Source organism: Tinamus guttatus, unplaced genomic scaffold, assembly GCF_059628265.1.
Source record: "Tinamus guttatus ecotype Peru unplaced genomic scaffold, ASM5962826v1 Tinamus_guttatus_pri_ptg000356l, whole genome shotgun sequence".
In the NCBI taxonomy this organism is placed as follows: domain Eukaryota; kingdom Metazoa; phylum Chordata; class Aves; order Tinamiformes; family Tinamidae; genus Tinamus; species Tinamus guttatus.
The window spans coordinates 1,604,988-1,617,262 of NW_028288890.1; the positions used below are offsets into that span (position 1 = coordinate 1,604,988).

The following is a 12,275-nucleotide window of genomic DNA, read 5'->3' on the forward strand; positions in this document are numbered from 1 at the left end:
CACTGCACTTTCTCAGACCTCTGGTTTGCTCCTGCTGTACCATCAGCTCTCAGCCTGGGGAAAACTGAATTGAGGTTGCTCTCTACATTAGCAGAGATTAGTCAGTAATGTGGCAAGCATGGGTGAGAAAGGGCAATCCAGTGCGTCTTCCAGCTGACAGAGTTTAATGACGCTGAGGATTAAGTCTTTTGTCAAATGATTTTTTTTTTTTTTAACCCGCCCAAACTGCTCTAGAGAAGAACTTGCTCCTTCCAGCCAAGCATGGAAAGAACAATGAAATAAACACCCACCACATGTTTCCTGTACAACTTGCATGAGGGTAAAGGCAGTAGACTTAAGAGGCTGCCCTAATGTGCAGACAGTGCAGGAGAAGTGGGACTGACTTCTGGCTTTATAGGCTGAAATAGAGTTAACCAGGGAATCTGCATGTTCAGAAGTGACAGAGACTCCATAAAGCAAGAGACTGCGTGGGGTTTTGGAGGTTGGGAGTTACAAGGGTGAGGTGACAGAGATGGGAGCTCATGTGCAACAGGAGGGCAGGCATAACAGTAGATGTGTGCAGCCAGAATAGAGCCCGTGGAGGAAATGAGAGCAGGGAAAGGCTGAAAGTGTGTGGAAATGGGCAAGGATGCTGGCTGTGACCTGCTGGTGTGACTGGCCCTGAGTCAGCGCAGGGAAATGCTTGCAGGAGATGACTGAGCAGCTTTTAATGGAAATGGAACAAGCATAGGGGACTGAGCTTGGGCTTTCTCTGTTAGTCACCCTGCAGCTCAACAAGGCATCTTCAGATAGTCCTGTGCTTAGCATTTGCCTTTCCTTGGGGAGAGCATTTGTGCATGCACGAGTAGGACACGACTGTGGAAGGCCTTGGGATCCCTTTGAACCTGCAGCCCACATAGCAGCTTTAACCCACCCTGTTTCTTCTGTAACAGGTGGCTGTGAAAAACAACATTGATGTCTTTTACTTCAGCTGCCTAATTCCTCTCAACGTGCTTTTCGTAGAGGATGGCAAGATGGGTGAGTGTTGCTTAGGTCTGTGGTCAGCCTCCCCACGCCAGGTCGTATTAGCAGCTCCCACCTGGGTATGGCTGAGATTGTCACCTTGTCCCATGGCTGAGATCATATCTGCTTGGCCACTGCCTACACACAGTATATCCCAGCCACCTCAGGTGGTTAGCAGGGGTTTGGTTGCTGATCCCTGTTGTCCTGCAGTATCCTGTGAGTATCCTGTAGAGCCGTGGTTGCAGCACCCGAGTCCTCTGCGCTGACCCTCTCTGCCAGACAAAGGGTGGATATTTTTCCTTTGAGACTGATTCCTGGTTTTGTTGGAGGGATGGCTCACTTAAATGGATCTAGGATTTTCCCCTGTAACATTACCATTGCAACTCTTGTTTTCCTCTTTTCCTTTATTAAATTGTTCTTTGAATTGGCTGGGAAGTTGCTTGCAAAAGCAGCATCTTTACTTTCACCATAGAATAATCTTGAGTGTGTGGGTCTCCTTCATTCTTGTCAAATCCCACCTGTTCTTGGTTTGTAAACAGCTCATAGGGTAAAGACTGTCTTTGCTTTGAGGGTTCTGAAAACCATCAAAGCTCTGCTGCTTTTGCAGTAGAACTGTGAGATTGTTGTAGGAGCAAATCCTGGATCTGACCATGGCAGGGCAAAACATGACCAAAAGGTTGGATTTTCTTGTTTGTTTTTTTTCCTCTACCTTGTGTCATTCTGCGGTGGTTTAATTAACGCTACGATCCTGCAAGGAGCCAGGAGTGCTGATCACCTTTCTTGTTCATAGAGCGCCAGGTCTTCCTCGCAACATGGAAGGATATTCCGAATGAAAACGAGCTTCAGTTCCAGATTAAAGACTGCCACCTGAATGCTGGTGAGTAGCTTCGTTCTACCACGCTGAGAGCCTTGAGCAGCACCTTTGATAAATGGTCACTAGACATCAATTTATTAATAGCAGCATGTCTGGGTAACAGATAGATCAGTGTTGCACTTGTGAACAGGATGCCTTGTAAGCTCTGTATCCTGGGGCTTGTTTTAAATCAAAAACTATAGCTGAGTTCATAAATGCATGTCTAAAATCCCAGACCGTAGATTTTACCTCTCTACTGTTGCTTTCATTCTGTATCTTGTATTTGCGTTTTCTCTTTTATGCTTCATATCTCCATAAAGCTGTTCCAAAGCAGAGCTGAATATTGTGTTTGGGCTGTTCGTCAATCCTGTCTTGCTGCTGTGGGCATCATGCTGTTAGAGCATGATGCATTAGTTTGTTAATGCACCTTCCCATTAGCAGTGTAAAGTGCACTAGTAAACAAAACTAGAAGTCAGGAGATATTCTCCAGCCCTAGCTTTCACCTCTTGCCTGGCTCTGGAATGGTTACTTTGCCTTTCAGCATTTGCTTTCTTCTTTCTGATTTGAAAGAGTAATCTTCCAGACCACTGTAAAAATATTTTGTCTTCTGTGGAGGAGAAGCCGTGTGAGAGAAGTGTGTTGGCCTGCTGTTATCAGCTGCTCTTACCAATGTGTTTTTATCATGCTCTATCCTGGTCGACTGTGTTTAGTCATCCAGTTGCCTCCGTTTGTGAGCATCCTACTTGTACTTATGACCTTATTACTGCTGAAGGGTGAGGGAGTGTAAAAGGTGGAATGTGGCCAGCAGAGCAGCTTTGTTCTTGTTCAAGAGGTCTGGATAGGAGCCAAGTGATTCTACCGAAAGCTGCTGTGTTTTAGAGGGGAAAAAAATGTGTCCCTATTGATTACAAACCCTGTAACCTTTTTATTCTCTCGTGTCTGCTATTACACAATGAACACCCTCTTGCTTCAGTTGTAGACAGAAACCATGGGTCTCTTTGTACTCATAATTATCACTATTTTGGAATATAAAAGATGTAACGTGCCAGAGAGGGGAAAAAATAGCAGCTGTCAGACCTTCTGACTTGATCTCACTGTGGGGTTTCAAATGGGAACAACCTCTGCGCCTCCCCAAGCTGTCCCTCCGCTCCAGCCCCAGCCTGGCATCCTCTTCCCCAGCCACATCCCTGGTTTGAGATGCTGGGAGCTGCTCCTGGGTGCTGGTTTTGCCCCGGTTAGTGGAGGACACGGCTGAGGGGTCCGCGTGGCTGCAGGGATGAGCACCTGAGGTTGGGTCCTGCAGCCTGGCCAGTGCATCCATCTCCCTGGAGAAGGAGCTCCTGTAAAACAAGGGGTGACAGGTAACGCTTGCTGCTGGGGGAGCAGGATAGTTTTTTTTTTGGCCAAGCCTATTTGGGCTGATGATGCTCAGGAACACAAAACTTGCAAGGTGAGTGCGGTAACAGCTGCAATCTGCAGCCACTGCCAGGGCTCAGCTGGGAAGAAGCTTCTTTCAGTGTTTTAGCAGGAGCTCTGAAAACAGCCTCTCTTGAGTGTGATCAGCCACTTGGGAGGCTCCAAAGTATGCAGGATCTGCCAACCTCTTCGGCTTATATTTGGGAGAAAGTGGGTCATGTCTGATAAACAGATTTCAAACACTTCTTATCAGACGAAGCTTCTGTTTTCGTATCTCTGCTGACACCTCCTTCCTCTTGCAATTTTATAGGCAGTTTTTTTCCTTGACCACCTGGGCTTTGGCAGAAAGCAGGCCAATGGCTTGCAGGAGGAAAAGCTAGAGAAACCTTGTGTGGTTGTCTTTTGCCTCATGGGTTTTAGCTTCCAGTTCAACCCTGATTCAACAGTTCTGCTATTCACCTTGATTTAATCTATGAGCAAATCTCCTCTAGCACAGACCATCCCAACCGTGTGAAGCTCATGTCTATAAGGATCAGCTGGGTCCAAAACCCAGTGGAGGGCTGCATTTACAGCATGCTCAGGATGGAAACATGTTTAAATGGCTCTGAGTATGTCTGTGCCAGGACAGAGGCAAAATAAAGTAGGCAAGCTTGGAAGAAGGTTTAATCTATGTTGCTATTAGTTTATACCAGAGCAAGGGTGTGTATCAGGTCTGTTCCTGCAATAGGGCACTAATCTTGCAAGATTCACTGTCTTGATCACTTAAAATCCAGTGAAAATAAGGTTATTTTAAGCTACCTCCTTTTTTTTGGAGTATAGCAATTTTTCTATATAAAGTCTTTAGGCACCTGATCCTTGTGGAGGAGAGACTGCTTTGTGTTCAAAAGACTTTCCTTTTAGAGCGACCTAAGCAGACTAAAGCTCCTGGTTGCGCTTTTGGTGGGTCTGCTGATCACTGATGAAATGCCACTGCGAAGCATTCATCCCATTGGCATAAAATCAGGTAAGCAACCGCTGCCACGGCAAAGCTGTTCAGACCAAAGTCTGCAGATTTTAACAGCTTCTAACTAGAGCACAAAGGTGCTGGCTTTTTTGCAGCCTTTTAACACGAATGAAAAGCTGCTAAGAGCTGCCGGCCTCTCAGGGGTGCGCAGGCCACCGCGTGGATCGATGTCCCCGCTCTCGCGCCCGCCCGCGTAGCTAATTCATGCCCAGCGTGAGGCCACCCCCTCGGTGACACCATGCGGGCACGGGGCTCATTCGTGCTCCCGCCAGGCTGCTTCCAGCCCAACACCACGGATTTAGCTGTGAGCTATAAAAGCAGCTCTGCTCCCAGCTGCCGTGCCCGAGTCGCGGCACATCCGGCTGCTCCGACGGAGCAGCGCGGCAGGGCCCAAGGATGGAGCGGAGGGTGCCGAGCCGCAGGGCTGATCTGTAGCTGCCCGCAGCCCTGTGTACCCGGCCCATCTTCTTGCTGCAAAGAGGTTTTGCTTCCGAAACCCTTGGGTCCGTCCGTCTGCACTTCTGGGAGAGCCCAAAGAGCCTCCCGCAGCACAGATAGGGAAGGGCTGCAGAATCCTACAGTCTTCCACACTATCCATTGGGTATCGGGTGAAGGATTGCTAAGGATTCCTGCAATGTCATCTATGCATGAAAATATTCAGAGACCTACATAACTCATATAAGCAGAGTGAGCTTTTTGACAGGCTTCACCAGCTGAGGCTTCCCCCTCAACTAAATACGCACAAAAATTTGCTCTGCCTTGTTTACACTGTTTTTTTCCAACATGCTAAGTTGGATTACATTTTTAAAGGACCATTAGATTAAGCTAAAATATGCATATCAGATTAGAGCTTTGTTTATTTATTTATTTATTCTACTTACCCAAACCCACTGAGTGAAAGAGCAGCTACAGCAGTGACACAAGCTGACTTGCACATGCAGATGGATGCCATTAATCAGAATGTAATTTAGTTGCTGTGCCATTCAGCAATTCTGCTAACTCTCTTTTTGCTAATTTATTATTGGCCCCCAGTCTATGGTGTGACTTGACAACTTTGCTGTTTTGGGCCAAATGTGGCTTTTTTGGTATGTGGGGTCTTGTTTCCCCCTGTATAATTTGTTAATGCTAGAGCTAAGAAAGAGAAATTGGATTTTCTTGCTGGAACAAATTGGGAAACAATCATGTGCAATTTTCCCTGGTACATTTTGGTATCTCTGCAAATCTATTAACTTCTGCTTGATCATTAAATCAATTACAAATCCCATGCTTGGAAATGACTGACGTCCCTCCCTGCTGGATCCAGGCTTGCAAATTTGTTTTGGGATTTGCATGGGATCTTGGCTGGGTGCACAGGACCTTTCGAGTGAGAGCAGAAGCAGCTTTCGCAATGCAAGACGAAGCGGTGAAGTTTCCTTCCCCTCTTCCCATGCTCACTGCAAAGCAGAGCTCCGAAAAGGCATCTTTGGGTCCTCACCGTGTGCTTAGAGTTCATTCTTAACGTGAGAATCAGCACTGAGCAAAAGGAAAAGGCCCTGCTTGAAGGTGCTCAGCGAGACCCCGCTGTGCTGCAGAAGGGGCTCGAGTGCTCCGGGCTCGACGGCTCCCAAAACGGCAGCGGGAGGAGAGGGGCTGCCGGCGGTGCGGCTTCGGGATGCGGCTTCGGGATGCCGCTTCCGCACACGCAGCCCTGCTCGGAGCACGGCTGAGCTCTCTGCTCCCTGAAAATATATATTCATGTGTGTGTATACACACACACACACACACACACACACACACACACGTGTATTTTAAAGGCTGCGCTGTCACATGGCATTAGCGGTCCTGCCTTCAGCGAGGCGCAGGCTGGTACCGTCGCTTAGCAACTCTGCCCGATTCCAAAGTGCCGGCACCAAAGGGATGGGAGCTGCTGCTGGCGGGAGAGGGGTTGGGAAGGGCCCTTGGTGCTCGATGCGGGCAGGAGCCAGTCCTGGAGCTGAGCTCCAAGCAGGGTGGCAGGCGGGCAAGCTGGCTCCCAGGAAGGACGGGGACAGCCAGGAACGCAGGGGTGAGCCCAGGGATCCATACGTGGGTGCTGACAAACAGAAGGTCGCATCTCATACGGTGGCTCCTGTCCCATGCCAGCAAGGACGTTGCTCTCCAAGGTGGCACCATGCTGAGTCCGGTGTTTTTGCAAAGCCCTGGGGTGAGGAGGCGAGTGCGGGGTTTGCACTGCTCCCCTGCAGCGAGTTCCTCATGGGGAGGTGACTGCTCTGCCCTCCCCATCGGGCTGGATTTGGTGGATAGAGGAGATAGAGGAGGAGTAAGGGTGGAGGAGGAGACGGAGGAATGAGGGGTTTTAGGCAAAGGAGCTCATTAGTTACTTATAGCTGCCAGTTTCCATAGTAACTGAGGAGCAGAGGAAACCTAAATCCAACTGTGTCTGGGTAGCTGGAACCCTGCGCAAACCACAAACAGCTGCCCTGAGCCAGGAGAGCAGAGGGGTCCGTGCGGCCACCGCTGGGGTCCCGACCCGCTCTGGAGGTGGAGGGTGGCCCTTGGCACCACTGTGGAGCCTGCTGAGGGGAGAGGAGCTGCCCGACCTCGGTGTCAGCACATGGATTGGCAGAGTTCTCCCCTTCGGCTTTTACATTGCCCAGTGCGTGAGCAGCCCCAGCAAAGCCCCTCTCCAACCCCGCCGTGCACCAGGGCAGGCCTGGGTCCGTTCAGCTCCATCGCCAGTGCTGGCAGATCTCCGTGTTTGCCTGTGCTGGGTGCATTAGAGCTGTACAGGCACTTCCCAAGCCTCTTCTGCCCCTGCAGACTGCTGCTGTCCTGCATCACGCTCCTGAAATAGGAAACTCCTTGAAATGGGGAACTCCTTGGCTTCCAGAGACATTGAGTACCAGCCACGAGGTTGAATTGCTGTGTTCTCTCACTGCATTCACTGTTGTTCTTGATTCTCTGCAAGGTTCCTTAGACATAGTCTGTATCATGGTTACATCCATATATTTGTGCAGGTAAAATTAAGACCTCGGCACTTGCAGAAGACCTTTGGGTGATTGCCATAGAAAAAAGGGACTTCTATTATCCTGTAGGATGTTAGTTGGCTGGAAGTACTCATGTGTGAGAGTGAGGGAGGCAGGAGGGGGCTCTTCTGGTTGGGATGAGACCTCAGATCCCAAATCGGCCTCAGGCAGGAATCACTGCCCTTCCCTGCCTTCGTCTCCTGGCTTTGGCTGCCTCCAGATTACCCTGCCTGGGTGTTCTGGGGGATTTGGAGTACAGCAGAGTCCTGTTGCTCGTTGAGCTGCAGGATCTTGTCTTGATAAAGTCAATAAATCCGCTGTGATATGGAGCAGTGATCAGTAAGTGAAAGCACTGTGAGAAGGGTGAATATTTACCAGGGGATCACAGGCAGGAAGGAAAGCAGCTGAACCCATGGAAGCACACTGGAATTTTTTTCCTCCTGTCATGTCAGCTTCTGTCCCCAGAGAAAACTCTGGGAGAGAAGTCAGTCCTTCCTTGTGTACCCGCATCCTGGGAATACTCCTCCAGATTCTCCTTTCTCCAGATATGATGGATTTGGGTTAACAGATGTGTTTTGGTGGTTTTTTTTTTTTTTTTTTTTTTTTTTTTTTTTACTCCTTCTCTCTGAAGACACTGTCTCCAGCAAATTGCAGAACAACAACGTCTACACCATTGCCAAGAGGAACGTGGAGGGCCAGGACATGCTCTACCAGTCCCTGAAGCTCACCAACGGCATCTGGATCTTGGCCGAGCTCCGCATTCAGCCGGGGAACCCCAACTACACGGTGAGGCCGGCCGGGCGCCCGGGGACACGCGGGGCAGCCCGGGCTCCTTCCCGCCGCCCCGGCACGGGAAGCGGCTGCTCCCGCCTTCCCTAACGCGCTTGTCCGGGGCAGATCCCGTGAAGCGGACGGCAGACAGGAATTCCCACTGAGCTAGAAAAAAAGTGAGAAAGGGAGAGTTGTGTTGCTGTTCCTGCTGTGCTGGGATGATGCCTGCTTGGCAGCGAGCTCCTCTTTGCCAGGGTTGCCCAGAGATAAAGCCAAGAGCCATTAGCAAGGAATGATTGCCAGGATGCTCTTCTCCCTCTAGTAGATGGGGCTAAATTCATAGCCTGCCGTGCTCCTGTGGTGGAGACTGACTGTTGCTTTGGCCTTGCTCTGGTTACAGTCTCTAACCCGTGCTAAGGTGCTGTCTGTCCCCATTGTGCACCTATATAGCTATTCCTTTCAACCCTCTCCCCTTCCAGGGACCTGTGTGCCCAACTTCCCATCTCTAAATAATTTCTCCCATATTGGAAGCACTTCCAGGAGTTTCAAGGGATGCCCATGGTCTGAGGAACCCATCTGCTGAAAGCAAGCAGTGGAGTTAAAATACTTGCACAAGGAGTGATGTAACCCCAGTTGTCCAACCCCAGTTGGGGGAAAAGGATGGGGAGAAATCCAAGTGTGGCTTGGTCAGAGCCAAAGAGCAAAGCACAAAGAGCAGATGTGCTCCCAGCTCTGATATTTACAGCCCAAGCAAGGCAGGTCCCAGGGTCTGGGCTGGCATCTTGGTGGCCACACTAGAAGTCCCTCCCTTGCTTTGGTGATGCTGGGCCTGGCAATTTGGGAATAAAGCACTGCCGGACTGCGGAGAGGGGCCCAGAGCCGCCAGCTCCCGTGTCCGGATGGGAATGCCCCACACGCCTGCTAACCTCCCTGTGCTCTCCCCGCAGCTCTCTCTGAAATGCCGAGCTCCCGAGGTGTCCCAGTACATCTACCAGGCCTACGATGCCATCCTGAAGAACTGACGGGAGCTCCAACTGTGCCTCACCCTGCGCCGGGAGGAGGGAGCGAGGGCGCCCGCGTCCCCCCCGGCCGCGCGCGCGGGGCCAGCACGCTCGCTCGAAGCAGCCCTATTCGTGTGTAGGATTTCAGTCAAAGGCACTGATTTAAACAAGGTAGCAATTAGTATCCACGTGCTAACGATGATAGGGAACAAACCCCCTTTGATATTTTTAGCGTCCATGGAAACTTTGTAACCACTGCTTCAACTCTTTTCCCGCCCCCCGTCCCCCTCACCCCTCACTCGTTGTCCGTTCTTGTGGGCTTCTCCATTTTGTGCCAATGTTCAGTGTTTTCTAAATGGCTTTAGGCGTAGTTAAGATTTTGTAAAATACTGCTCGTTGGAAGAAAAAAAAAAAAAGAAGAAAACAAGCAAAAACCACACGTCTGCTCATTAAAACAAGGCAAAAGTGTCGAAAACATATATTGCACTTTATTTTATATTTTTATACATTTTGAGTTTTTTTATTGTAATTGGCTTAAAGGGAAAGCAAACCTAGGGAAGCAGCAGGAGCCCTCCAGGGAACTGGGGCTCGAACAGGGCGAACGAGGCCTTGGAGAACTAGGACTGGAGCGGTGGCTCTGCTCCGTGGAGGCGGCCGGTGTCCTAAAGCGAGGAATTTTTATTACACTAGTGCTGGTGTTTTCCCTCCAGCCATCCCCCTGGCTCATCAGCCACTCATTTGGAAAGCCCGGGCAGCAGGAGCTGCCAACCTGGGCCGATCCCAGGGTGGATGAGAGACAAGGAGGGGAAGGAGCCGCTCTCCGTGAACGGCTCCTCCTCGTCCGCCACCCGGAGCCTCCTGCCCCGCTCCTCCCGCTGCGGCCCGACTCGAGCAGACCTGGAAGCCTCTCCCAGAACTGGATCGTGACTCCAAGGCTCATGTGGGCCCAGGTGCTCCGAGCTGCCTGCCCTCCCCGTGGCCGCAGCGTTGCAGCCGCTCGGCGCTGCGGCATTGCCGTGGCTGCGGCCACGGGGAGGGCTGCATGTCCCCGCTTTGCAGCATGCTTGCTTGGACGCCGTCCCGTCGTGGCGAGTAGAGCCCTCGGCCATCGCACCCGTTGTTGTCTTCGTAGGTGCCGTATCTGAGGTGAAGGTTTTTGGTTTTTCTCTTTGGAGCACTGGGGTGGTTGGTTCTGCCGGGCTCTGGCGGAGGGAAGAGCCTGTGCGTGCGGATGGAGCCCGAGTGAGGGTTGGGATAGGAGAGGGCGGGATAGGGATGCCCCTGAGCTTGCAGGTGAGCGGCCAGTGTGGAGAAAAGGCCAAAATACTCCGTTTTTCCAGCCCTTCCCCTCCATAAAGAAGGAAAGAGATCCCAGCAGAGCTGGGAGCTGCAGGACCCCAAGGAGTTGGGCTCCTGGCATTGCCACCCTGTGCTCCAGCTGGGGAAGATGCTGAGAGCTGGGGGAGCCCTTGAGCCCTGCCTGGCCTGGGGGGGTGATTTCCTCCCTGCCTTGCTGCAAAAACCAGCATCAGAGCAAGCAGGAAGGGGCCAGTTCACAGCGGGAGCTGTGGAGGGAGGACAGGGACAGCCAGGGCTGCACGAGGAGGCAGCAGAGGATCGGATCTGCCGTCCCACTCTGCCAAACGGTCAGTGTGGTTCTACCCGGGAGTCGCAGGGCCCCTTCCCCATCAGACCTCGTCCTGGCCTTGCTTTGGGCGCGTGGGTGTCTCCGGGAGCCGCTGGGCTCCCTCGCTGGCCGCTTGCCCTCCTCGCGCGCTTGCGGCGTTGTCGTGTTGCTCTTCAGGCTTTTCCTGGCGTCCGTGTCAATAAACGCATTTCCACGAAGCCGCGACTCTCGTGTGGCTCTGTCGACGCTGGGACAGGAATTGCCCTCCCTGCTCCCAGCCTGCCGGAGGGAGCGGGGGCCAGGGGCTGGCTTGGGTGGGAGGGACAAGAAGGGGACAAGATTCGCCCCTCGGGAGCCCTTCAGCCTTTTCCGTTCACCATCTCCCACACCTCGGAGGGCAGCAGAAGGGCCTGGGTTGCAGGGACATCTCACCTCAACGCTGGAGCCTTGGGCTGGGAGGATGGAGGTACCGATTTCATCCCCTCTGGTCCCCAGACGGGCTGGGATGTGACCTGCCTTCCTGAGAGGATGAGATCATGCGCTGCGCTGTGACGGGTGGGAATTGCTCTGTCCCAAAGGGCTTCGCTGCTGCTGCTCCTTCTTGGGCTTCTCGGCTCTGGGCCAGAGCACAAATCCCCAGCTCTCAGTGACCAGCACAGGGCAGGGCTGAGCAGAGCGACGTTCCACAACCCTGTCCTGCCCTGGGCTGGTGTTTAGGTGCTGCCCCTGGCTCCTCTCTTGCTGGGTGCGAGCGAAACCTGTTGGGCACCTTGTAGCACAGCAGGAAAAAACACTACACGATGTAGCAGGTTCTGCACTGCTGCCGCTGCCCCTTTGTGTCCTGCGGGTGAGACAAAAGGTTTGTCCCTTCTCCTGGCTCCAAAGGAGCGACTTTTCTGGGTGCTAAGGTACAAAATAAGGTTCTGAGCCCCCCGGCTCCCACCATGCCTGGCTCTCCGGTGCCACCGTGGCAGGATGCAGGGATGCTGTTCCACATCTTGTTTGATACTTGCGACTGTCTCATCTCCCCGGGCCTAGGATCATCCTTGCAGAGAGCGGGGACGCGTCAGCCCCGTCCCCTCCTCCCTCATATCTTAAACTTCACCAACAAACCTGCAAACAAAGCAGCATCTCGGAGGAACGTGCTAAAAATAGCCCTTGGCTTGGGGCCGCGCTGTGCAGACAGGTTCACGTGCAGGCAGCGTCCCGGCCCTTTCCCGAAACCTTGCGGGCTGCTTGGCGGAGATGCTGGGAAACGGAGCTAAGAGCTTATGTAAGAGCGGCCGCATCCAGGACTGGTCCTGACCCGCCACCAGAATGCGGCCCCAGCAGCGCGTGCCAGGCGGCTCCGCAGCCAGATAAGCCCAAATCTCGGCCTGGGTGGAATGTGGGACAAGGGAAGCGGGGCTGGAAAGCCCTTTTCATGCCATGGATCTCTGCCCCGTTTGTGGCACTGACTCGTGGGAAGGCTGCTCCATGGGGCCAATGTCACCATCCTCTTCCCCAGGGAAGGAAGGAAGAAACGAAGTGGCCAGCGTGGAAGTGGCCTGATGGTTCCTTGGCCTGAGCTCCGGGCATCTCGGGGTGGGAGCTGGTG

General features: G+C 52.6%; 1 protein-coding gene across 2 annotated transcripts in view; it reads left to right on the forward strand.

The window, feature by feature from the left end:
• Positions 1-9,400, forward strand: part of AP2B1 (adaptor related protein complex 2 subunit beta 1) — a 71,171-nt gene extending 61,771 nt beyond the window's left edge. For both annotated transcript variants that reach the window (XM_088530065.1, XM_088530066.1), the window contains 4 exons: positions 933-1,017; positions 1,793-1,879; positions 7,911-8,065; positions 8,998-9,400. In XM_088530065.1, coding sequence (XP_088386191.1) covers positions 933-1,017; positions 1,793-1,879; positions 7,911-8,065; positions 8,998-9,072 — 402 coding nt within the window. In that variant the 3' untranslated portion in view covers positions 9,073-9,400. The remainder of the gene's footprint in view (positions 1-932; positions 1,018-1,792; positions 1,880-7,910; positions 8,066-8,997) is intronic.
• The last annotated feature ends 2,875 nt before the right edge of the window (positions 9,401-12,275 follow it).